General features: G+C 32.5%; 6 protein-coding genes across 11 annotated transcripts; 3 read left to right on the top strand and 3 right to left on the bottom strand.

The window, feature by feature from the left end:
* Positions 1-282: 282 nt before the first annotated feature.
* LOC109596736 (bifunctional peptidase and arginyl-hydroxylase JMJD5) lies at positions 283-2,120 on the top strand. Its single transcript, XM_020012313.2, has 3 exons — positions 283-1,402; positions 1,548-1,703; positions 1,757-2,120. The coding sequence occupies exons 1-3, from the start codon at positions 593-595 to the stop codon at positions 2,012-2,014; spliced, it is 1,224 nt and encodes a 407-aa protein (XP_019867872.2). The 5' UTR covers positions 283-592; the 3' UTR covers positions 2,015-2,120.
* LOC109606775 (B-cell receptor-associated protein 31) lies at positions 2,030-5,634 on the bottom strand. 3 transcript variants are annotated; one of them, XM_049962955.1, is made up of 5 exons: positions 5,497-5,634; positions 5,082-5,434; positions 4,720-4,826; positions 4,152-4,313; positions 2,030-2,343 (listed from the first exon to the last, which is right to left on the bottom strand). In XM_049962955.1, the coding sequence occupies exons 2-5, from the start codon at positions 5,311-5,313 to the stop codon at positions 2,161-2,163; spliced, it is 684 nt and encodes a 227-aa protein (XP_049818912.1). In that variant the 5' UTR covers positions 5,314-5,434; positions 5,497-5,634; the 3' UTR covers positions 2,030-2,160. The 3 variants fall into 3 exon arrangements, with proteins under 3 accessions (XP_049818912.1, XP_049818913.1, XP_049818914.1); XM_049962956.1 differs by having other exon boundaries at positions 5,489-5,627; XM_049962957.1 differs by having other exon boundaries at positions 5,484-5,621.
* Positions 5,635-6,212: 578 nt separating this feature from the next.
* Positions 6,213-9,912, bottom strand: LOC109596740 (probable glutamine--tRNA ligase). The gene is made up of 13 exons (XM_049962685.1): positions 9,755-9,912; positions 9,305-9,697; positions 9,127-9,247; positions 8,386-8,537; positions 8,088-8,274; positions 7,846-8,033; positions 7,564-7,787; positions 7,351-7,490; positions 7,120-7,291; positions 6,902-7,064; positions 6,620-6,843; positions 6,373-6,562; positions 6,213-6,319 (listed from the first exon to the last, which is right to left on the bottom strand). Exons 1-13 carry the CDS (start codon positions 9,875-9,877, stop codon positions 6,272-6,274), a joined length of 2,325 nt encoding a protein of 774 aa, XP_049818642.1. The 5' UTR covers positions 9,878-9,912; the 3' UTR covers positions 6,213-6,271.
* Positions 9,913-10,212: 300 nt separating this feature from the next.
* Positions 10,213-11,357, top strand: LOC109606776 (cytochrome b-c1 complex subunit Rieske, mitochondrial). Its single transcript, XM_020023317.2, has 2 exons — positions 10,213-10,775; positions 10,829-11,357. The coding sequence occupies exons 1-2, from the start codon at positions 10,295-10,297 to the stop codon at positions 11,140-11,142; spliced, it is 795 nt and encodes a 264-aa protein (XP_019878876.1). The 5' UTR covers positions 10,213-10,294; the 3' UTR covers positions 11,143-11,357.
* A 523-nt stretch (positions 11,358-11,880) lies between these two features.
* Positions 11,881-12,917, bottom strand: LOC126264487 (uncharacterized). Its single transcript, XM_049962684.1, has one exon. It carries the CDS (start codon positions 12,802-12,804, stop codon positions 11,971-11,973), a length of 834 nt encoding a protein of 277 aa, XP_049818641.1. The 5' UTR covers positions 12,805-12,917; the 3' UTR covers positions 11,881-11,970.
* Positions 12,918-13,096: 179 nt separating this feature from the next.
* Positions 13,097-25,443, top strand: LOC109596771 (nucleoprotein TPR). 4 transcript variants are annotated; one of them, XM_020012351.2, is made up of 13 exons: positions 13,208-13,517; positions 13,577-14,352; positions 14,411-14,603; positions 14,933-18,862; positions 18,915-19,081; positions 19,167-19,664; positions 20,598-20,786; positions 21,381-21,558; positions 22,199-22,573; positions 22,643-22,747; positions 24,533-24,687; positions 24,748-24,970; positions 25,025-25,443. In XM_020012351.2, the coding sequence occupies exons 1-13, from the start codon at positions 13,361-13,363 to the stop codon at positions 25,123-25,125; spliced, it is 7,047 nt and encodes a 2,348-aa protein (XP_019867910.2). In that variant the 5' UTR covers positions 13,208-13,360; the 3' UTR covers positions 25,126-25,443. The 4 variants fall into 4 exon arrangements, with proteins under 4 accessions (XP_049818451.1, XP_049818452.1, XP_019867910.2 ...); XM_049962493.1 differs by lacking the exon at positions 22,199-22,573; XM_049962494.1 differs by lacking the exons at positions 24,533-24,687; positions 24,748-24,970; positions 25,025-25,443 and adding an exon at positions 24,230-24,404 and having other exon boundaries at positions 13,097-13,517.
* The last annotated feature ends 106 nt before the right edge of the window (positions 25,444-25,549 follow it).

Genomic DNA, 25,549 nt, shown 5'->3' with positions numbered 1-25,549 from the left:
AAGTTAGTTTTACAGAATATTATGATTTTTTTCATAGATTCACAGCAATTTTTAGGGACACGTCCAATTATGAAGAAAGTCTAAATAGATTTTTTTCTGTTTTTCCTGAATTAAGTACATCCCTTCAAATTTAAAGTTTAAAAATGATGTAGTAGCATATATTATTCTTTTTTTGCCATAAAAAATGTTTAGACTTTGTTCGTTATTGGAGGAGTCTATCTGCTCCCAAATTTCGACTATAAATTTTAGAAACACAGTGTATATAATTTTATAGTTTGGGAATTCACAACCAACAGATGGCGCTTACACATTAATTTTATATTATTAGTTTTTGTCTGTTTTGTTTGTGATCTGTTATTTCGTGGGTGTTTGTCACCTGTCATATCACCACACAAACATATAGTGGTGCTGATCTTTGATCAGTGGTGTGTTATTATTTACATATTATTTACGTAGGCCAATCGATTTACATATAGTTATAAATGAGTTTTATTTATATAACCATTCATGTATAGCATGCTATATTTGCTTTAAGATAACCGGATTTTGTTATGGTTTTTAAATGACTCAATTGTAAAAGTCTGTGATTAAAATGAAACAGCACGATTTAGCTAGCACCATTTCTCGGTTTGTTATTAATAAAAATGAATTATTTGAAATTGCGAAAAACATCAAGTCAATCGCAAATTTAATCACAATAATTGATTGTATTCACTTTGGTTTAAACACTTACAAACAAAAAACAGTATTGGAAATAGACTCAGTTGTGGATTACCTTCATGAAGAGCTGAATACAGGGCACTGGTCTGACGTGCCAATTTCTATTAGACAATGTTTCACCATTGCCAGTTTTATAAAATGTTTAATATTATTAAAAGTTGCAGACAAATTTGACATTAACTTGTTGCAGACTGCTCTAAAAAGTATAGATTTGGGCTTATTATTAGGTGCTCCTTTAAATCTTAATGAAGAGTTATTGACTGATACAGCCAAATATTTGGCACTTGAAATTGATGAACTAAGATCAGATTCATCAACGTCTAATATTAAAATTGGCAATGAGCCATTGGATATGTCTGTTTATAAAAATCTTATAGCAAAGGAAATTCCGATTGTAAATATACCAAGTTTAGAACAATTCAACGAATCTTATTTTATTCCGCAAATACCAGTCAAATTGAAAGGTTGCATGGACCAATGGCCAGCCTGCAAGCGGTGGCTAAATGTTAATTATCTTCTAAAAATAGCAGGTGATAGAACTGTTCCAATTGAAATAGGCTCCCATTATTTAGATGAAAATTGGTCGCAAAAATTAATGACCCTCAAAGATTTCATATCAAAACATTATCTAAGTAAAGACGGCGACATAGGCTATTTAGCGCAACACAATTTATTTGACCAGGTGAGTAATAAAAAATTACCAAGATAAATTTGTGATAAGAACAGTATCATAAACGAAAACAATATAAACACATTTCTATGTGTTTCTAAAATTAAAAAAACATATGAAACAGTTCCATCCAACTTGCCTATTTATTACCTTTCAGATTACTGAATTAAAAGAAGATATATTAATACCTGCCTATTGTGCCTTAACTCTAGAATCAGAAAATTCGACAGAACCCGATGTAAACGCATGGCTTGGTCCAAAAGGCACAGTTTCCCCTTTACATTTTGATCCCAAAAATAATTTGTTGTGCCAGGTTTGTATTGGGTTAATTAAAAAAAAATAATTTCAAACTTGTGTATTTTTTAGGTTTATGGTACAAAACAAATAATATTATTTTCCCCCGAAGACTCCGAATATTTGTATCCTCACAAAGGAAATTTCGTGAGCAACTCCGCTCGAGTAAACCCAATCGATCCTGACTACAATACTTTTAAAAAATTTTCAAAAGCAACACCATTTAAGTGCCTTTTAGAACCAGGGGAAATGTTATTTATCCCAATCAAATGGTGGCATCACGTGACTGCGTTAGAAAAAAGTTTCTCCGTCAGTTTTTGGTGGATGTAGTAAATAAATAAAAAGTAACAATTTATTAATTTTATTGTGTAATAAATACATATTTTTGTGGTTAACACCGATTACCATAAATAAATGTGTAAGCTAAAATTAGCTAGTAATATTCGTAAATAAGTGGTTATTACTTATTCCTCGACCTAGTCATCTTTCTTGTCACCAGACCCTATGGTAATTTTCTTTTGAAGTTTAACGTTTTCTTCAGCCAAACGATCGTATTCTTTCGCCAAGTTATCGGCCTGCGACTTGATCGCGCTTTTATCTTTCGTGGCAGCCTTCAGTTCGTCCTCTAATTCGGTAATTTTAGCCTTCAGGGTAGAAATCTAAAAATAAATAAATGTAATGTGAATCAATTAAATGGAGCTTATAAGATACACATTTTTTTAATGAAATTACGTAATTTGCGTATTTTAACAACAGCAATTTTGTTAGTAAGTCAAGGATTTATGTGGTAAACTTTAGTTTACTACAACTAGTTTTGAATGACACTAGTAATCTCTAATAATAAATAGAACAAAATTTTTCGCTTTTAATTTAGGACACACATTTATATTGACTATTTTAATTCTGTACCTATATATTAAATAAATACATCATAAATTGATGTTTCTATTTATAATTAAATACAGTGGTACAACAGATTGTTATTTGATTTCTTCATAACTACTTACTTATTTCAAAAAATACCAGAATTATATACTCAAATGTTAATATATGCGATTAAGAATTAACTTTGTATGTGATAAATTGTTACATCACAAATTTAATATAAGTCGGACTAAAGTATAGTGGTTTGCATGAGAATCATGTAGATGTATATTAAAGGTTTTAGTTTTAAACTAACTAAAACAATATGACATCCATATTTAATTGTTTCACGAACATTCAATTATTTATAAAATTTTACTACTTTATTTTTAATAATAATAGTCAATAAACAGTTATGCCACATTATAATTACTAAATGTACATTAGTATGTGCTAGGATTAAAATTAGTTAGTTCTGAATTAGGTAAAATAATTTAAAAATTAATTAAGATACATCATCATATAAACAAGATTTCTTCCTTTATATTACTAAATTAACAAATATATAAATATTATAATATATACTTATTACCAGTCTTTAGAGGGTGCTTTTGTGTTAAATTTAGAATTCATCAAAATTATATTTGATTTTTTTGTTATTCTGTACTTTGACAATAAGAAGTCCAACCCATTTGGCTGAAGTAACCACAAAATTTAAAAATGAAAGAGATATTGCATTTTGCACAGAGCAAAGGGAAATGAAAATTAACAAGAAAAATCAAGGTCTGAATATTTCTGACCTCGCTAAATGCTGAACTCCCTCCATTGAAAATACAATAAGAAAACGTCAGAACGAAAAAGACAAATTGGAAAAATTAGTAAACAACTACGCAAATGAAAAATGAATTAATTGATTAATAATTATCAAAAAATTTCAGTAATTCTAGTAGAGCAATCAAACGTCGAGTAAATGAACAAAACTAGTAAGGGTGTATGTCGGTAAAGAAACCATTATTAAAAAAATATTCAAATAAGACTAAAGTTTTGTCAAAACCCAGAATTTTGGCAAATAGTGATCCATCCAAGTCACTAGAATTACATGGTAAACAATACGTTAATCGACACATACAAAAACTGCGGTGGAGTACCATTACAGAAAATTATTGGTAACATGGACCAATACCAGTAATCTGTGTTTTTTCTCTGGACACCACTGTATATATACATATATAACATTTATAACTTTTAAAATTAAAAGATTTAAATATGCCTAATTCAGAACCAAAAACGCAAAATGATGTTGTAAAGACTAAAAATTATGCCATTGGAGTAAACATGGGTTACAACAAAATAAATATTGTTAGTCCAGCGAAACGGATTGGGCTCTGCGTTTTAAACTGCCTGTTAACACAAAAACTATAAACTTACATAATGACCAAATGTTAAAAATCGTTTCAGAAGTAAAAGCTATAAAGAAAAAAATAATGAGACAGGCGACTGCTAGAGTAACTGATGAATATTAAACCAATTAAATTAATCCTAGCGAATGTAAACAATTTAGTAGGTGATAGTTGGAGTGTGTTAAAATGTTTAAACCACGTACCTCTTTTGTGTCCTCATTTTTGGAATTTTGATCAGTTTCTCCCTTTTGGGCCAACAATGTCTTCGCTGCGGTTGTGGCGCTTTGTGCTTGTCTCATTGACGCTTCAGACTGAGCCAGCAGGGAAGCTTGGGATGAAATGAGGATTACTAATCGTCTGATTACCTATAAATAAAACAATATGAAACTTTTGATTATTTTTCCTTCTATTGTTTATAATTATTGCATGTTAATATGTATCAATTCATAACTTATTAGAAATACGGTTTTTATTTTGTCTTTTTGATTGTTCAAAAAAGTTGTTTCTTTTAATGTTTGGGGAATGATCTCCAAATATGTATATGTAAATTTATTTAAAAGTTCATTAAAATTTATGTATGCATGTCTTATCAAATATTGTGCATTTCAAAAAAACAACATATTCATCAAAATAAGGATGAATTTACCTATCTTATCTATTGCAAATAATAAAGCTCTTAATATAGAGTGTATTCACAATAGCTATTGTTCAGATTTCAATAATAGATAAATATAATTTAAAAAATTTTGGAATTTTTAATATTGTACTTACCAGACATAAAAACAGAGCAAATCCAGAAATGTAGAAGTTTCTTTGGGCTCTGAACAGTCTCATGCTTCCCTGCATCTCTTTATCAAGATGAAGATGCTCATCTCCATCTAAAATAAATGATTATTAAAAATTTTACAAAATAAACTTATTTTTTGTTCCCATTGGGATATTCTATACAATAATTATTTTTAATGACTACTGAATAATCAATATCAACAATAATTGACACAATTCAGAGGTCAAAAATGAAATTCTATATTTGTGTGCTTTTTATGTGCTGTTTTTATGATAATGATATTTTGAATATATAGTTGTTAGTCATTTCAAATGACCAGTTCTAAGGTAAAATTTGGGATACATACCTCCAGGATTTGAATACTTTCTCATCTCACGAATGGCATCAAGGAGGAATAGTACCAGGATTGCCAGCAATATTAAGAAGTACATTCCAGCTTGTCGCTGAATGCCTTGCAAGAATCGAGATTTAAACAGCCTATTCCATCTTTGTGGGCTAAATACGGGCAATACCAAAAGCAGCACGACCCCAATCTCGGCGTACAAAAATCCAGCAATCAAAGTCCACTGCACACTCATTTTTCGATATGAAGTTAACAATTACTTTGGGATACACGAATTAAATACAGTTGCTGTCAAAATAGTGGACGAATAAGAATTCAGCGAATAAGAATACAACTATAACCTCTGAGTTGGACTTCTATAAATAGAGGAAGCAGTGATGAGTAAACAAATGGAGTAAAACTGACCTTACAATATTACGTCATTCCGTTAAAAGTACACGTAATTAATTTTTACTTGCCGACATCAAATTAATGACTGATAAAGTGAAAAACGTCAAATACACACGAGGTAAAAACTGTTGACTGTGGTAGGGGATCGAAATTATTATTATCTCCCTCTTCCGTTCGAGAAGCGAAACTGTTTTCTTCTTTTTTTCCACAAATCTTACTTTTTTTATATATAGTGTGGCCCATTTGGGTGTAAAACACCATCATAAATTTGTAGCTTTTAACAAACATTTTTTTCAATTGTAAAATATAAAAATATGTACTAATGTGTAATAATGTAATTTTCTTACTTCTCAAGATTGTATATATAAAAAAGAAAATTGATGTTTTGTTGTTTGTTTTGATACATAATATAAATGTTAATAAATGGTTAAAACAATACTTTATTTTTAAAGAATAAGTCCTTGAATTTCAACAATTTTTAATTGACAACAAATATTTTTATAGATTTAGTCTACTGGAAAAATATGTAATGGCCAAGAATTTTAAAATTATAACTATACCATTTTAAATTATTAAATCAACTAAAAACTTTATTTTCAGTGTATAATTAGTACATTTCTTAATTTTATTTTTTAGAGAATTTTTGCATTTATTTACAGGTTTATTTATGATTTTGAACGTTCTTAAAATAAATAAAACACATTTGGTAGTTTTTTAAATACATATTATCAAAACTAATTGCATATTTAAATTAAATAAAAATATCAAAGTACACAATTTGTTTAGTAAAATCAAGAAATAAGTTATTTTCCTGAGTCTTCTTTAAGGCCAACAGTTTGATTGATGACAAGCTGAAAATTCAGAAATTAATATAAAATCCTGTTTTAAAGCAAATAAAACTTACATTGTTTGAGCTGCTATCTGGATCAATAGAAAAGAATCCCAATCTCTCAAATTGAAATTTATCAAATACTTTAGCACTTAACAACGACTTGTCAGCGAAAGCATTGACAGACTTTAGTGAATCCGGATTGCAGTCTGTAAGGAAGCCAGCAGGAACTTCATTTGGATCTTCAGGATTTTTATGTTTAAATCTTCAACAAAAATATTTGAATATTTGGCACAACTTAATAGTTACAAATAAAACTTACAGAGGTGAATACAATCGGATACAGACATCTGTAGGATCGCTAACCCAATGAATAAAAGCTTTGGGCTTAGTGGAGGCGCTTTCAACTTTATGACATTTACAAACAAGTTCTGATACTTGCCCACTTGGATTTTTTAAAACATTAACCACCTCTAAAATATAACCGGCGTGTCTAAGACCAACATGTTGTGTTTTAGTTAGTCTCCTATATCCTTTGTCACCAATCTAGAAAATAACAGATTATAATAGTATTTTAAAGACTCATTCACTGCAATTGACGTACTTCAATGAAATCGGTTTTTTCAATATACAAGACTTTATCAAAGGTGACCTCATGGGATCCCAATTCAGGGTTATTGGGGAAGTTTGGTACGTTAACTTTAAGAGGTTTATCACTAGGGAAATTCTCAATGGTTATTTTCAATGGTTCCAAAACGACCATTCGCCTGAAAGCGTTAATAATTAAATAAATGTGTATTTAATTATTAAATTGAAATATACCTAGGAGCTGTACTGTTTAGGTGATCTCTAACATATGCTTCTAACATAGATGGATCTACAGTACTTTGAGCTCCAGTAACTCCTAACTGAGCGCAAAAATTGTTTATAGCCTCCGCTGGGAATCCACGTCGTCTAAGTGCAGTCAATGTGAACAGCCTTGGATCATCCCAGTCTGGAACAATTATATTTCCCACGTTTTTGTTTTATCAGAATGTTTTTTTAGAGTTATACCTTTGACAATACCCTCATCAATAAGTTTTGCAATTTTTCTCTTTGATACAACAGTGTAGTTTACATTTAATCTGCCATACTCCCATTGTACTGGACAATAAATATTTAAGGCGTTGCATAACCAATAATAACTGGAGCGTCTGAATTAAAAAAATATATATAAATATATATAAATTAAATATAATACAATACAAATTTGAATAAATCCCTCACCTTGACTGAAACTCTTTGGTGCACAATGAATGCGTTATGTTTTCAATGCTATCGCACAAGCAATGGGTAAAATCGTAAGTGGGATAAATACACCACTTATCCCCCGTTCTGTGATGCGGAGTAAAACGTACCCTGTAAGCAACTGGATCTAATTTGCCTTCTTCCAGTGTTATTTTCATTCTTAACGTGGCACAACCTTCGTCAATTTTCCCATTTTTCATATCCTACAAAGACTTTGTGATTAACATTTCAAGACATGAATGAATTGTTAATAAAAAATACCTCAAACAGTTGAAGACTTTCTTCAACTGGACGATTCCTCCAAGGAGAAGGTTGAGGATTAAATCCTTTCATTTCGTCTGCGGTCTGATGACAAACGTATGCGTGACCTTCTTTAATTAACTGCACTGCCCATTCATATAACTGATCGAAATAATCGGAAGAATGGGTAATTTTATAAGGTTTGTATCCTATAAATAATACCTTTGCATTTTTCTGATTTATGTAGCATTAATCTTACTCACCCAACCATGTAACGATATCTTTAATGCCCGTAAAAAATTTCTCTTCTTCCTTCTCAGGATTAGTATCATCATATCTTAGGAAGCAAATACCATTGTTGGCAGCAGCATATCCAAAATTAATGTTAATTGCTTTTGCATGTCCAATATGCAAAATGCCATTTGGTTCTGGAGGAAATCTAGTTCTTACCTGAAATAAAAAGTACGTGAATGTTTACATTTTTCCTGGTTAAAATATGAAATAATTTAAATCTTATTTAAGTTTTCCAAGGCTTAATTTAAACTAATGATTCTCACTCACTTTTCCTCCAGTTATTTTAAGATGTTCTTTGATTAATCTTTCAGTATTTTCGGTAACGACATATCCATCAGTTTTGAAATTTTCTCCAGGTTGATGGAAATTGATTTTCTTCATAACATCTAATATGGTTAAGGCATTATTAACAACAGAAGCTGAAAGAGATAATTAGAAAAGTTTTTATTTTGTATACTGTGAATACCAGAGAAATAACAAATATTTAAAATTAAACATATTTTAAGATATTTATAAATGATTTAATTCAAATTCAAAGATTTTCAACTCAGAAATTGAGAAAAAAACATATTTTATAACAACATAAAAAAATAAGAAATATATTATTTTGTCTAACATTTATTTTATTGGCAAAAACCTAAGAGACAATTTCTTATCTAAAAATTGAATTTCAGCAACTTTTAATCATATATTTTCTATATTTATACAATTGTTTGTTTACAGATAATAAATGCATTAATTAACCAATTAAGTTCAATAACTGATTGTGAAATTTAATTATTTATTAAGTTCTTAATTGGCTGAGTAAGCTAAGCATAAACTGCAAGTTATAATAAAATATCCTTATTGCAGCTTTCCATGATATGTTAATTATAAATGAAAATATTTAAATGTTGTGGAGAAAAATCAAGTTAACTTGTGAAAATGTCAAATTGAGAGTACAATTTTGATATTATTTAAAATAAATGAATAGGATATTAATGAGTAATTGAAGTAAGTAATTTTTACCTTCACTGGCAGTTTTTTTATCATCACTTTTTGGTTTTTCTACTTTAGACTTTTGTTTCTTATCAACTTTGGGTGGTGGTGCTAGGTCCTCCTCAGTTTTTGGTCCTAATATATCAAGAACCTATAAATTAAAAATAACTAAAAATTTTAGATTGACAGTAAATTATAGCTAGAATACCTGGATATCAAATTCATTTTTTACAGCTTTCCCATCAGCCCATGGTAATAGAGTTCTAACTTTTTGCATCAGTGGACCAGTATTGTATCTGTACCTCTTTTCTATCAGTTCATTTTTTATCTCCAATATGACTTTCTCAACAGTTTTCTCAATTTGCTCAGGTGTTACAACAACACCCACACCACAGAATTTTTCGAATTCAGTCACATTCAAATTAGTCAAATTTGAAAGGGCGAATTCGATAGCTTTATCAACGCGGACAGTCGTATCCAATTTATTTTCGGCAATATATTTAACTATGAATGGAAGGTGATGGACAATTTGTGGTTTAATTTTGGTAGATAGATGATATAAGAGTATACCGTTACCCTCGGGTAATTTAACATCACGCACCTTAAATAATTGAATGGTGAAAGTAAGGTACCCACTTTGATTAATTTTATATCAAACCTGATCAAGAATGCTGAGGAGATTTTTTGTGACAGATACATTTTTTAAGGTCTCTTTGGCCTTCTGTTCACTTAAACCCAAAGCGACAAATTGCTTTATAATAACTTCCTCGTTTTGAACCATATTCCCAAAAATATACTGGATAACTAACCTCCAACTGGACCTATTTGACACAAATGTGCTTTATTGTCGTCCAATTGGACTAGATGGCGTTGCTTTAGGAAATTATTCAAATTTTTCTTTGAAATATTCTAAAAATCAAGTTGTTTAAGGTAAAACAATGGAATATGTATATCTATTGCTATTTCGTGCCTGCTTGTATAACATTATATTGGTCTATATGAGAATCACGTAATTTTAAGTTGGTCTTGATGAACGTAACCATAGGGAAATATGTGATCTCTGGAAATATCCCCAAAATATAGATGTTCTGTAGAAGTAACTTCGATGTTGGCAATTGTCAATTGGGTTAACTCCGGTGTGGAGTGCGTATCTGTGTTTTAAAAGTTGTTGCATAACGCCAACCAATACTCGTTGAAAATGATAAAACCAACCACTTTTAAAGCTGTGAGCCAAGTGGTTAGCAACCAGCTGACTATTAATCCAGTGGCCGTTGCATCTGTAAAAAAACCAGTGTGCAAAATTCCACCTTTCCCCACCTCAACTGTTTTGCTTAGTAAAGCCCTCCCTACAGGAAACATCGCGGTAAGCACTGGCCCTGCTGTGAGTACCCAAATACGTTTGGCCCATACCGATATCAATGTGCCAGATTGGAGCAACTACAGAAGAGATGCAGTCAAATCTCCAACTGCAAAATCCAGTGAGAGCGAACAAAGCAGGAAGAACTTCACATACTTGTTGGCTGGGGGCTTAAGTGTTGGTGGCGCCTATGCTGCTAAATCAGTTGTTACCCAATTCGTCAGCACCATGAGTGCATCAGCAGATGTATTGGCTTTGGCTAAGATTGAAATCAAATTGGATGCAATTCCAGAAGGAAAATCTGTTACCTTTAAATGGAGAGGTAAATGTAATACTAAATGTAGGTATCATAATTTAAACTGTTATTGATTTTAGGTAAACCCTTGTTTATCAGACACAGAACAGCCAGTGAAATTTCTGCTGAACAATCTGTGGCTGTGGCAAACCTTCGCCATCCTCAACATGACAATGAAAGAGTAAAGAATCCAGAGTGGTTGGTCGTTTTGGGTGTATGCACTCATTTGGGTTGTGTCCCAATTGCTAATGCAGGCGATTTTGGTGGTTACTATTGCCCATGTCATGGTTCCCATTATGATGCGTCCGGTCGTATTCGTAAAGGACCTGCTCCACTTAACTTGGAAGTACCAGAGTACACCTTCCCTGAAGATAACCTCTTGGTTGTAGGTTAAACCCAATTCTGCACTAATTCATACTTTTAGAAAATGGTTATTGTAACAACAATATTGTGTATATAACAGTTATTAAATAATTAATTTAAAACACTGTGTTATATAAAACAAACCCTAATGGATAGTTTTAATGGCCAAAATCATTATTTAATAAATCATATTATTGTTTTAAAACACCTTATCAAATATGCAAATATAATGTGATTTATCTAAAACAGAGTTTTTCTTAAATCAAGAAGGCCATGTGATTCATTTTAATGACAATTAGATGCTTGATTATCTAGAAGGGTTTACTCTATTAAATGTGGCTCACAGGAACTAGATATATTTAATTGATAATTACATTATTTAGTATAATAAATTTTAATAGCATACTTTAACCCAAAATATCAAATTATTTTTTTTATTCCCATTTAATTATAGCTCTATGAAATTTGCAATAAAATCTTTGTTTTCTGGTGTTTTAAGTTGACTTGAGCTTCAACTTCACTACAGAACATACTCAGGACATGATGAAATCTCTTTTTTCAATTATCATTCATATTCTCAAAATGTTTTTTTAATAAATTGTCCTAAAAATTTATTACTTAAGGATTACTTCATGTAATTGAATTTTACTAATTTTTTTCCTACTCGGTAATTATTTTTAATATAAATTAATCAGGAAAAAAAAAAAAAAATTATCTGGCTACAATTACAGGCCTCTCTCAAAGGTGACTTACAATAAAACTTCTAAAGTTTAATAATAAACATACAAAAGTTAAATATATTTAATAATTATAATTTTGTAATCAAACAGTGTAATAAATTTTATCATTACATTTTAACTTACAATACCAAATTATTCAATAACTTTTTATTCCCAATTGATGACAGTGTATATGATTTCAAATATTCTTTGTATTGCTTAGAATCAAGAGATTCATACTTTTTCTTCTTTTTTAGTAATTCTTCAATATCACTTTTACATTCATTTTGTTGTCTTTGCAAATCAATATAGAACTGCTCATAAGCCTTTGGAGAGAGTTCAGTTTCTTTTATGATATCTATATTAAGTTTTTGAATCAAAATCTTTGATTTCTGGTAATCTAGGTTGACTTGAGCTTCAGCTTCACTGCAGCACATATTCAGGGCTTGAGGTAATCTCTCTTGTCTTAATTGCCTTGCTTCTTCTAAAAGTTGGTGTTTTTCTTTCACATTATCAAAATATGCTTTTTGTTTTTCCAATAAATTCTTCTGTAAATTTATTACTTCCTTTTCTTCATTTGATAAATCCCATGTATGTTCTTGTTGTATTTTATTAAATGAATTACTTTTTCCCAAATCAGTAATTGCATCCTTTAGTTTGTGTTCCACTTTTATCTTTAAATAATCAGTTTCTGCTAACGATAAGTCCACTTCTGGCAGTTGAATTCCTAGAATGGTGGAACTGGTATCTTCAATATTCAAAACTTGAGAACATTGTGAATTTAATAAGCAATTTTTTAACTTCCTTCTTACTTCCAAATCTAATTCAACCGATTGTTCCAGATCTTGAAGTATATTATACAGTATTGTATTTTTTAAATATTTTCTGTACTCTTCTCTTAATACTTCACCGACTTTACTACACTCTTCTGATGAAATGTCACTATTTATATAAGATTTAGATAATTCAGCCATACTTATATATGTACGTTTAAATATGTTAAAGTAAATAATTTAATCAAATCACAACTTCGATTTGCAATTTTCAAATGATAACGGAATCTGCAGTGCAGATTCTGCACTGGCTACCATTTATCCTAAGTTATCGGTAAAACAGGTATCCTTTCGCAGGAGCGTTGCAAGATCAGTTCGGCAATATAAGGAAAATTAAAAATTACAGTGAAAATCGACATACTATGACAAACTGCTGCAAGTTACGTGATAATCTGGGTTGTCAAACTCCAACAATTTAGTTTCCTATTAAATTTTAAGAGACCTTTGTTAATTTAACAGTTTTATATACAATTTTAAATTTCTCATTTTAAATGTATTGCTGGCAGCACTGATTCTGCTTCTCGTTCTTGCAGTTTATTGAAATACCCGGCATGTTTTGTTCGGTTTGTGTCGAAGTATGAGGTTTGGATAAAGATAAATGATTTTATATGCGTATGTTACTAATAGTTTAGTTGAAATGTTATGTTAAGCAGTATTGAAGACTAAGTGTTTATTATAAATAAGTAATAAGTGAAAAATGGAGCTCGAGGGCGTTCTTGCTGCCGCCGTTACAGCAGAAGAATGGCAAATGATACCCGCCGAGGTTGGCAAAAAAATTGCCTCCTTTGTTAACGAAGAATGTGAAAAGTTCATAACAGCAAAAGCGCTCTTTGAAACTAACAGATTTAATTTTGGTATGTATATTTCTTAATCAATTTTTTCATGTGTATATATACATTTTTTTAACATATAGAACAACAAATAAAAGATCTGCAAGATCAATATGCAAACACAACGGCTGAAAATGAGAGATACCTTCAGAAAAACCTTGTTATGGAGAAATCACTTACCGAACTTCAGAACCAAATCAGCATGTTGACCAAAGATAATTCTCTTCTACAAACAAAATGCAACAAACTTGACACGGAAACTGCAGATTACAAAAATCAGCGAAACGAGGCCATTGATGAGCGCGATCGACTCATTTCATTGCTTCAGACACGGGACACTGAATTGGAAAGACTTAGAACTGAAATGGCTTCTTTAAACAAGCAGCTGGATTCCGCCGTTAAGGCTAAATGCGAAGCTTTAGCTGAAGCCCAAGCTGTTGACTCAATGAAGCTTACCTTGGAGTATCGCGAAAAAAGGATGGAACATGAGAAGGCCATGCTTCGGGAACAACTTAAGAGTGTAACAGATGAGCTCAATGTGCGGACAAATGAATTACTCAACATGAGGCGAGACAACACAACAAGATGCGTTCAGTTGGAGGCAAAGGTGACCGAGTATTCGCAAGAAATGATGAATTTAAAAGCTCAAGTTAAATCATTTACCGACATCAATAAGAATTTAGTCGCCAAGCATGAGGAACTCTCCAAAAAATTATTGACCCAACGTGAACTGGAAAGTAAGATGAATGACTCATATCTTCAGGAACTTGACGCAAAAACTAAAATGGCCAATCTGTACCAGTCGATGTGTGAGGAAAGTCAACAACATGCTGAGGAGTTGAAGAGTGCATTGGCAGAGGTAATATTTTTCATTCCAATTTGTTAGAGTAAATTAGTAAACTTTTTATTAACTTTAGGTGCAAGAATTACTAAAAACTGCCAGTGAAAAATATGGAGAATTGGAAACTAAACATAAGGAGACTACATTAGCCCATGAAGAAATAATTGCCAAGAAGAATGATTGCATCAGTATGCTGAAAAAAGAATTGGAGACTGCAAATGATTTGATTGAAAATGTAAAAGTTGATCAAATACAAAGAGATCTTGAAGGTATATTGTTTATAATATTTGAAACAATATTTGAAGTATCATTTATGCAATCATAATAATTTGTTTTATCTTTAATACTTATTATTATGAGGGTTCATCTAATTTGTCATTCTATTGAGTTAATAAAATAAATATAAATGTGCTTGTCAATATATAAAGAGCTTTTGAATCAACAATAAAAGATTAAGTGTACTCACTGATTGAAATTTACTCTTTTAAAAACATGAGTCCATACAGTTTCTTTTGGTTTAGTTAGTTTTATACATATAGTTTTGTTTTCAAAATATTTTATTATGTGCACATATTTTTTATTCATTTTTTCCAAACAGAAATGTCACCAACTGCAGCTGCTGCATCAAGATATTTGAAGTCCGGTATGACAATAACCGAAATATATTCTCAGTATGTCGCAGTTTCCGAAAAATTCGCAGCTAAGGAGGAGGAATGTCACAGACTAAACAATTTCATAGCTGGAATAATAAAGGAAATTGATGAGAAAGGTCCATTGGTCAATAAACTTAAAAACGACTACAGTAATTTACTTGACGCTAATGATGAACTGAAGACAAACAACGAGCTCATGTTAAATGAATTGCAACAACTGAGAGATGCGAATGCGGAACTTCGAAGACTTCAAGGAGTAACTTCCCGCGAAAATTCAAGATTAAAGAAAGAGGTCGCTGATTTAAGCAGACAAGTCTGTCATCTTTTACAAGAAGTTGAAAATTCAAGGGTCGGATCATCTTCAACATCAACCGATATGGATCTGAGCGACAGCGTTAGTTCTGCTGATATTATAGCGAAGAAATTGGTCACCTTCAACGATATATCCGAGCTGCAAAGTCAAAACCAAAAATTACTGGCTTGTATTAGAGAATTAACAGAACGCCAGGAGGAAGCGGAGGCGATTGATCCAATTGATATAGCAAATTTAAAAACAAAATTGGACAATTTACGTGAATCACAAAACGAGTTACTTGAAGAACGCGACAGGCAAAATAAATTGTTGGCTACACTCCGCAGCCAAAGGGACATGTTCCAGAATTTGTACAATCAAGCCATCAAAGCCTCTGGTGAGGAGGTTCCCACACAATTGGAAAGAAGTTTCTATCCAGAGAACAAAGAACCTAATAAAACCCAAACTGACGCTGAGACACAATCAGATGGGAAAGTGAAGGAATTGGAGAACCAGGTTGATTCACTTAACAAACAAATTGAGATTCTCAATAAGGAGAGTGAAACTTACAGAAATGAGAAACATGCTAATGAGAAAATGCTTTTAGAACAAATAGAGACCTTATCAAAGGAAGTGAGAGATCTGACAAAAATAAACTGCAAATTGACATCGCAAGCGGAGATCAACGACGAGAAATTCAAAATTATGCAGAATAACACTGAAGTATTTAAGAAGCAAATTGCTGCTTTAGAAAATCAAAACAGACACTACAGTGAATCACTAGTTAAACACGAAACCACGATCATATACATAAAAGACGAGATTATAGCAGCACAGACCAGAGCTTCTCAAGCAGAAGTTAGAGCTGCTAACCTTGAAAAAGAAAACGCATTACTGCACGAAGTTGAAAAGCGTTTGAGCAAAGAAAATGAAATTATTAAACGACAACTTCATCAACAAAACGTGATGCAGAGTAATATAGAATTAATTAAAGCTACATTAGAAAGAAACGATGCTGAGGAAAAAATACGCGCGGAGTCTAGGTTAGACGAAGCCCATAGAGAATGCAGTGCGCTCCGCAGGAGGCTTCAAGAGGAACAAGACAGATTCAGGGAATTGTCCGAACATCTGGAGAGGCAAGTCAAAACCGCCGAAGAACGCATGTTAGAAGAAAAACGTCAAGCTGACAAACTAAGAGACGATCTAGCAGCCTCGAGGGAAGATCTCATCAAACAAGCGGCCAAAATTGAAGACTTGACATCGAAAATTAAATTAACTGCGTACGAATTGCCCGCAACAAGCGAGGAAGGTCGTAAAATACGTGAATTAGAGGAGATGAACAGTGAATGTAGGATTGAGATCGAGTCTTTGAAAAGTAAACTTAAAACGGCCAAGGAGGCTTCAGATCAATATTATAATGTTGCTCAGGCGTCGGAAGAGTTGTGTAAGAATGAAAGAGAGATGAATGAGAAGCTCAAGTCCGAGTTGAAAATTCAAGAGATTAAAATTAAAGAGCTTGAGGAAAAATGTCAAGAACTTCAAGGTGAACTGTCAATTCAAATGGACGATCAGGATATTGCTAATGCAGGCATTAAATCTAAGTCTAATAAATTAGAAGAAGAACTGAATACCACGGCAATGGATTTAAATACTGCCAGAGAACAGCTGGAGATTGTTAGATCTGAAAACAAAGCACTCACTGAGCAACTGAAGGCCACTGAAAATAAATATGCTAGAGAAGTAACTTTACATTCGGTAGATTTACAATCTTTGACTTCTATGAAGGAAGAACTGGAGAAGGTTTTGGGAGAATCCAAAGAGTTAATGTCTACTAAACAACAAGCTCTGGACGCACTCAAGGAGAATAAAGAAAGCTGGGAAAAGCAGGAAGCCATGTTTAAAAAAGAATATGAACAAATATCAAATCGTTTGAAAGATGCCGAATCTCAAAATAGCTTGCTCTTGGATCAAATTGAGACATTAAATACGCAAATGTCCATTTTACAAACGCATATAGGCAGCGGAGATCAAGGAAACACTTCGATTGGAGATGTTTCATTTAATCGCTCCTACACCGAGGATGAAGCGAAGTCTTCGGAACAATTGTTGAAGATAATAAAATACTTAAGACAAGAGAAAGATATTGCGATCAGCAGAGCGGATATTGTGGACGCAGAGCATCAACGTCTTAAGACCCAGTTTGAGTTACTCACTAAACAATATGATGACATGAAGCGACTTGTTGAAACTGAACGCCAGGAAACTGAAATTTCAATGGTTTCCAGCATTAAACATGCCGAAATATTACGGAAATTGGAAACGCTTAACGCCATTACGGACAGCAACAGAGCATTGAGGCACGAAAGAGACCAATTGATTACTCAATTGGAAGATCTGAAAGTTAGAATTAGTAAATTGGAAACCGATTCATCGCCTCTCGAAGAAAAGTGCAAGGAATTGCAAACCAAAGCTGATCAAATGCAGAATGAAAATATTGCACTACGTACGGAAGCCACCAGGTGGAGACAACGTGCTAATATGTTGATTGAAAAGACGAATAGAACGAGTCCGGAAGATTGGAAAAAACTACAGAACGAGCGTGAAAATCTTGCCAAACAACTGACCATTGAACGTTCGACTACTACCAAACTGAATGAGGAAAACAACTGTTTGCGACATGATAAACAAAAATTAGAAGAGCAACTTAAGAATTTGAGAGGACAAAATAATAACCAATCTGAAGAGATTGCTAAACTAAAAGAAGAAATGTCAGCGTTACAATCTCAAATTCAACAAATTTCTGATAATTTGACCCAGTGTAATGAAAATAATAGGAAGATTACAGAAGAAAACTCCGCCTTAACTGAAGAGACTGCCAATAAGGATGCGGCTATTAACGATTTGAAGAACAACTTAACTCAAATTAGGAAGATTGCCAAGAAATACAAAATACAATCAGAAGACCAACTAAAAGAAATTGAACAGTTAAAGGGTGAAAAAGCAGCTTTAGAAACTAACATAAATGATGGGGCAGAAAAACGGGATCAACTTTTGGAAGAGCAACGATCTGGCCTTGAACAACGTCTTGTAAGCATGGAAGAGGAGCATAAAGATAACGTAGAACAGTTAACTCAGGAATTACGTTCCGTTCGGGAGGAAATCGAAAATATCAGAAAGGAAAATGAAAGCTTGAAACAACTGGGAATCGAAAAAGAGGAAAGGTTTAAAACACTGTTCAAAAATGCAAAAGAACGGATTGTTCAATTGACTGAACAAAACAGCAATCTTAAGGATGCGATCAACAGAGACAAACCTGAAAGTGATAGCGCTGGAGAGGGTTCAAGTAAATACAGCGAATTAGTCGAAAAATTATCTAAATTACAGAGAGAAAAAGACGATATTATTCAAGAAAAGCAGCGCGAAAAGGAGAAGCACGTTATGGAATTGGAATCGTTGAATCAACGTATCGGACAGCTGCAGAGGCAACAGGGATCTTTGCAGGGTTCCAAACCGACCACCAGTTCGACCACTTCTGAGAAATCAATGGTTGAACCTCCAACTGCCAACATAAAACCCATGGCTGGTGAGTGAATTGTTACCATTTTGTGTGCAGGAAACTTAGGATTACTTTGCAGGACACTCTACTAATACTCAAACTCAGTCTGTACCTATTCCGCCTTGGCGAAGCGGGGGCGAACCACCTCTCGCCAGCATACGCCCAATGTCCGCTCAGTTTAGAACGGTGGCAGTCTTGCCTACAAGCCAGAGCCCCAGTGCTGTGATGGTCCCACCCCAGCAGCAGGTAATTATATTATATAAGTTCTTATTATCCGTATATTTTTATATTGAATTTTATTATTATTAAAAATGTCAATTTTATTTGTCAGGTGCACACGACGGGGTCGAGCAACATTGAGGCGGCTCTATCGAGCAGCCCGACTAGTTCGCACACCGATTACGCACCCGCCACAAGTTCCGCGTCGTCGGCCTCGTCGCATTGCGCAGGGAGCGGTGGCGGCCCGCGGCAGTTGGCCGTGCCGCCCACCCAGTCGTCGCAAGAAGCCGAAGCGGTCGATGACGACGGGGGCGTACAAACGGCCGGACCGGCGACCAGTGCCAGCCCCTCTTCCCAATGTAGTGCGCAGCAGCAGGCCGTCGCCCTCGTGCTTCCGCGTGTCGAACCACCAGCCGCTGCCGGCAGTGGTCAGGCGGAGCAAGGGGGCCAGTCGTCCAGCGGCGGTTCGCCGGGTGCGTCGGGCGGTGGTAGTTCGAATGCCGTTACTACCACGCAGGCGGGTCTCAAGAGGCAACGCGATGCGGACCCCGACGGATCTCAGTCTGACGATCAGTCTAAACAACAGCAGAGCAAAAGGACTAGGATACAGGTAATTAAGCGTATTGGTCTTTTTTCTTTTTATATGTATATTTTGAAATAAATTAAAAATATTAACAATATTAAAAATATTAAAAATATTAAAAATATTAAAAATATTAAAAATATTAAAAATATTAAAAATATTAAAAATATTAAAAATATTAAAAATATTAAAAATATTAAAAATATTAAAAATATTAAAAATATTAAAAATATTAAAAATATTAAAAATATTAAAAATATTAAAAATATTAAAAATAATATTAAAAATAATATTAAAAATAATATTAAAAATAATATTAAAAATAATAATGAGAATATTGAGATTATTGAGAATATTGAGAATATTGAAAATATTGAAAATATTATAATATTAAGAATATTAAGAACATTAAGAATATTAAAAATATTAATAAATATTAAGTCTTAAAAATATTAAAAATGTTAAAAAGTTTTAAGTAAGTTAAGTATTAAGTTTTAAAAATACTAAAAAATTTTAAAATTATTAGAATTATTAAAAATATTAAAAGTATTAAAAATATTGTTAAAAATATTAAAAATTATAAAAATATTGAAGATATTAAAATACTAAAAATATTAAAAATATTAGAAGTATTAAAGATATTAAAAGTATAAAAATATTGTTAAAATATTAAAAATATTAAAAATAATAATGAGAATATTGAGATTATTGAGAATATTGAAAATATTGAAAATATGAAAATTATTAAGAATATTAAAACTATTAAGTATTAAAAATGTTAAAAATATTAAAAATTATAAAAATATTGAAGATATTAAAATACTAAAAATATTAAAAATATTAGAAGTATTAAAGATATTAAAAGTATTAAAAATATTGTTAAAATATTAAAAATATTAAAATTTAAATTTATAATATAAAAAATATATTTTTCGTATAAAATTCAATTTAATATTATAGCAAACTGGCACGGTTAGTGATAGCGGCTTAGACGTGGAATATCAAGTTCCCACAAGTAGCCAGAGAGACCACGACGACGACAACGTGATTGTGGTCGAAAGTGATGAAGATGGTGGCGCTGATGAAGGCGAGGGTGCTGAAGATGATCAAGATGACCCGGACACAGAGGGTTATGAAATGGAAGGCATGGTAAGCACACACTTTGCCTATTTCATTCTTTTTGACTTTTAACATTAATCTTAAATTATAAAATTATTATAAGTTTGTGGGAAAGTAATATTATTTTATAGTTATTTGATAATAATATGTTAATTAAAATCTAATTCTAATAATTGTACAAGATGTTTCTAAAATAATTTAGTCTAATAATAAGTAGTCTAATAATGGGGAAAATCTGTATTCACTTTTTTGAGACACGAGAGAACGTACTATTTTACACTTTAAAAATTAGGCTAGGATTAGGATTAGATTTTTCAAATTTGATCAAAATGATCAAAATTTAATAATTGAGTTTGAAAATTATTCAATTTGAAACATTAATTTTCCATCTTTTGTAGTCAAAACTTGACAACTAAATTAACCGAATATTATTTGCATCGATTGCCATATTTTAAAACATATTCGACACTGCACGATTATTTAATTGACAAATTGAATAATGAGTAATCACACACGAAGTCGATTATTTGCATTTACACTCTCAATTTGATATGTTTCACAATTTAAATTTTGTTATTTAAGTACTTATAAGAAAATTCATATTCACATACTCTTTGCCTAAAGGAACAAGACAACTATGAAGAAGCAGATTGTCAAGATGTTGAGGAAGATGAAGAAGGCGGTAATGAGGTGGAAGTAATCGAGGACTCTAGTGAAGTACCAAATCAAAGTGAAGGTCAAAACCAAGAGGAAGAGATGGGAGAACAAGCACAGTCGGAAGCTATTAGCAGTGGCACAGATGGTATGTATAGTACTAAAAATTATACTGAATTTATTTAGATAGATTAGTCATTTAAAACATCAATTCGATGCTTCAACAAAATTATTCTGTGCAACCCACATGCAGCATGCTGATGTAGATTATCCTGGCGAGTCTGAACTAATAATAAGCACGTTTGATTATATCAGAGGTGGCCAAGCTCCTTGATAGTCTGAGCTATTTATCAAAATTTAAAATGTTTGGCGAGCCGCAATTAAATATGTATTTAAAAGGTATTAAAATTTTTTGTACACATATTATATTTATTGAAAACATATAAATAACTGTACAAAATATGTGTATTGAATTTAAATATTAAAAATTAAACATTTATTTTATTTCTTTTGAAAATTCTGGAATGAAAAGAGTACTCGGGTACATTTATCGAGAGCTACAGGTTGGCCACCCCTGGATTATATCAAAATTTATTTTTACATGTGAGGTTTTAAGAGAATATTGGAAGAATTGGCATTTATTGGTTCGAAATTCTGGTCATATTCATTGTTCGGTCATTTCGGTTGATGGGGTCATTGGTCACAAGCAGTAGGATAGGATTTAGAATGGTACGGCCTGAGATCATGAGTGACGGGCTTGTGTTTTTTTTTCTTTTTCAAATCGTCAGGTTCGGGTCTGATGTCGGTAACGTTGAGCCAAGCATCGACATCGACGTCGGCGACAATGCCATCGCAATCGCGCACGCGCCACGTGATCCCGCTATCCTCGTCCAGACAACCGCAACTGCATCACCATCAGCAGCAGCAGCTGTTGCTACCCCACGGTCTGGAGGACGTCGGAGACGACGGCATCGTGCCATCGACTCCGACGCTGTTCGTACCACGGCGCTCTGACGGGTTTGGCGAGGCAGTCAGTTCGCCGCAGGTGCCGACAAGTGGCGGGCGCCTGTTCACGTTCGGCGAGCCGTCGCATCACGCGGCAGGTTCCAGTGAGGCGGTGCCCGAGCAGACGCTGGAGGTGGTCGGCAATACGGATGACAACAGTATGATAAACTGAGACGTCGCGTCTGTTTCACCTGTTGTGACTAATCGGTGTCGTCTTTTTGTTGCAGGTACCGGCAGGAGCGTGCCCAGTACTCCGTTACAATCGTCGCCACAGGAATCTGTACCGGGAGTCGACGAGGCTGCCGGCTCAAATAATTCGTCTCATTCTGATGGTAAGTAGTTTTTTTCGTTTTATCTGAAACTAAAATAAGAACAATAATAAGTTTTGAGATATCCAAGGACAATAAGAAATAAAATATACTGTAATTTAAAAGTGATTGGACCAATATTTAATTATATGATGTTTATGAATATTTAATATTAGGTACTGAGAAAAGTAATTTACGTTCTCATCATTTAACATGACAATAACATAACTTTGTTTTAAATAAAAAAATCTCAACCCATTGTTCAGATCAGTGAGAATTATCCCAATCATGTCTTTTTTTAATCAATAAAAAGGTCATTTGCGTTGGGTGCAATGAGAGAATTCACTTAATTTATGACGAATCCATTTTGTCCAACTTTTTGATTAAATTCATTGCCTGAAACTTCTTTCTAATGATTGTTTCATATTGTAAGAGAATTTTGCACAAAAATATTATAAAATAATTTAGTAAAAAAAAGAATCAAAAAATTCATCGACCAAAAGATAAAAGATAAATTACTTTTCCGGTATCTAATAGTTTAATAACATTTTTTCTAACAGCATGTCCCATAAAATGGTGATGAGAAAAATAGCATATTTCATTTAATTTAATGCACACTAATGCACAATTAAATGCAATAAAAAATATAATTTTTATTATTTTAAATAATTACACTTATTCATTTTATATCCAAATCTAAATAATTTCTACTTAAATCTTTAATTTAATAATAATAATTGAAGAATTAATAACCACAATTCATCTAAATTTGATGGTTGTCCCATAAGTTTTCAATTGGATTTAGATCTGGGATTTACCCTGACAAATCGAGAACTTCAACATAATTACTTTTTAATCAATTTTGAACAACTTTGGACGCATATTTTGGATCATATTATGCATAAAAATCCATGTAACTGATCCTATTCTATTGAATTTGCGTTGAATATTCTTATCTGTCTATAAAAGGAATCATGGTTATTATTATTTTCATTTTCTTTAGAGTATAATATTCTTTCTTCTCTGAAAGAGTTATTCAAAATAATAATATTAATATAAATCTTATTAAGAATAAATGTTACTATTAAGAGAATGTTAAATGCCACAAAATGTAAATAAGTGCTAATTTTGAGCCAATTTGATCAGACTAATCTGCTCTTAAAGTAATATTTCTTCATTTTTTAAAATGTAATACAAAGAAGTATTGAAATATTTTCCAAAATGTTTTGCTATTTTCCTGACCACCATCGCTTTTAAAAATCGTACATGCTGTATTCCCATCCCCTCATGTTATCCAGACAACATACGTTTACATCAAATTAGTCACATTACAAAGAACCAGTGCAATTAATTAGTAAAAATTCAGTTATTCAAACTTAGCATGTGATTGTCATTACTTAGTGCCTAGGTATGTATTGCTGCTCTCATCCTATTAAATATATCTGAAATAAATCTTTCTTAAATAATCCGGTGCTTAATACTAATTTGTTTTTTCTCTTTTTAAAGTCTCGAAGGGCGAGAACTGCAGCAAGTCACTTGGTAAATAGTAATAAGGGGAAAGACCATCTGATAACTGCCTCAGTCAAGGGTATATTAGGGCGATGCAAAAGTGAATTTTACTGTAATGAATTGTTCTATTATATTATTGTGATTATATGTCAATAAAGATATTTTACAACAATTTGTTTATTTTTATTGGTCCTTGAATAATTAAAACAACAAACATTTCAAAAATATTAACAATAATTTAGATTATAGTCATAATTTTGTTAATTCGAATATTGGTTATTATTAATCCTTTTGTTGCAGCTGAGATTCCTTCAATAACAGTGAGCGGGGTTAACGATAATGAAACCGTAGGGGAGGGAAGTATTGGAGAAGAGCTCCCGAACGTAGCCGGAACCTCCACGGAGGGAACTCACCAATCTGAACAGACTGAAGATATGCTAGATGGAGACGATGCGGTAAATAAATTTTCAATGTTATCATTTTACATTATTAACACGTGTTCTATCCACTTTTAGGTGAGTTCTGAAGGTGAAAAGCCGCCAGCTACTGAGGAAGGTGAAGAAGAAGGACGCGAGGCTGAGGCGTCGCCCAGTGTATCTCGAAATAGAAATGTACGTGGAGCGCAATCGGCACGCAGATCCTTGCGACAGGCAACACCTAGGGGCGGCACTACGCAACAGAGATCAGGGCCAACGCCGATTGTCTGGGGTGATCAAAGAAGTCCGCAAAGCAGACAAGGTTAGTTAATCACTTTTAATTGTTTTTATGAGGAAATTAATATTGTTTTTCCAGATTCCCAAAGAGGCAACAGACCAAATTCAACGCCCAATTTTAACCGGGGAGTAGCGAGAAGAGCGAGAGGAAGAATGCAGAGGCCTTATGGTCGTTTCTAGTTTAGTTATAAGTTTTCATTCCATAATCATCCATTTTACTATGGTTTAGCTTATTTTTTCAATGTGTAAAAATTGTTTATTTCTTGTAAATCATTTTTTATAGACAGTTTGACTGATTCATTAATCTAAAGTAGAGTAAGTAGTAACCTTCATATTGCAATTATTAACTATTAGCGTCTATTTCAATCTGATATTCCTCAAACATTTGTATTTGTTAGACAATTCAAACCTTGAGTAAATACCAGTAAGGAGAGATAAACGGTCTTTTATAAGTTTACAACCCTTGTTTTTTATTTTAAATAAATAGATGCTATAAAATCGTTGTTTTCTTTGTTTCTTTAACTATTTTCTGAACTGAACTATCCATTAGATTTATTTGAAAACGTTGCCATAGAAAAATGCCAATTATTATCACGAATAGCTG

The sequence above is a fragment of the Aethina tumida genome, chromosome 2 (genome assembly GCF_024364675.1).
Source record: "Aethina tumida isolate Nest 87 chromosome 2, icAetTumi1.1, whole genome shotgun sequence".
In the NCBI taxonomy this organism is placed as follows: domain Eukaryota; kingdom Metazoa; phylum Arthropoda; class Insecta; order Coleoptera; family Nitidulidae; genus Aethina; species Aethina tumida.
This window is presented reverse-complemented; position numbering and strand designations above follow the sequence as displayed.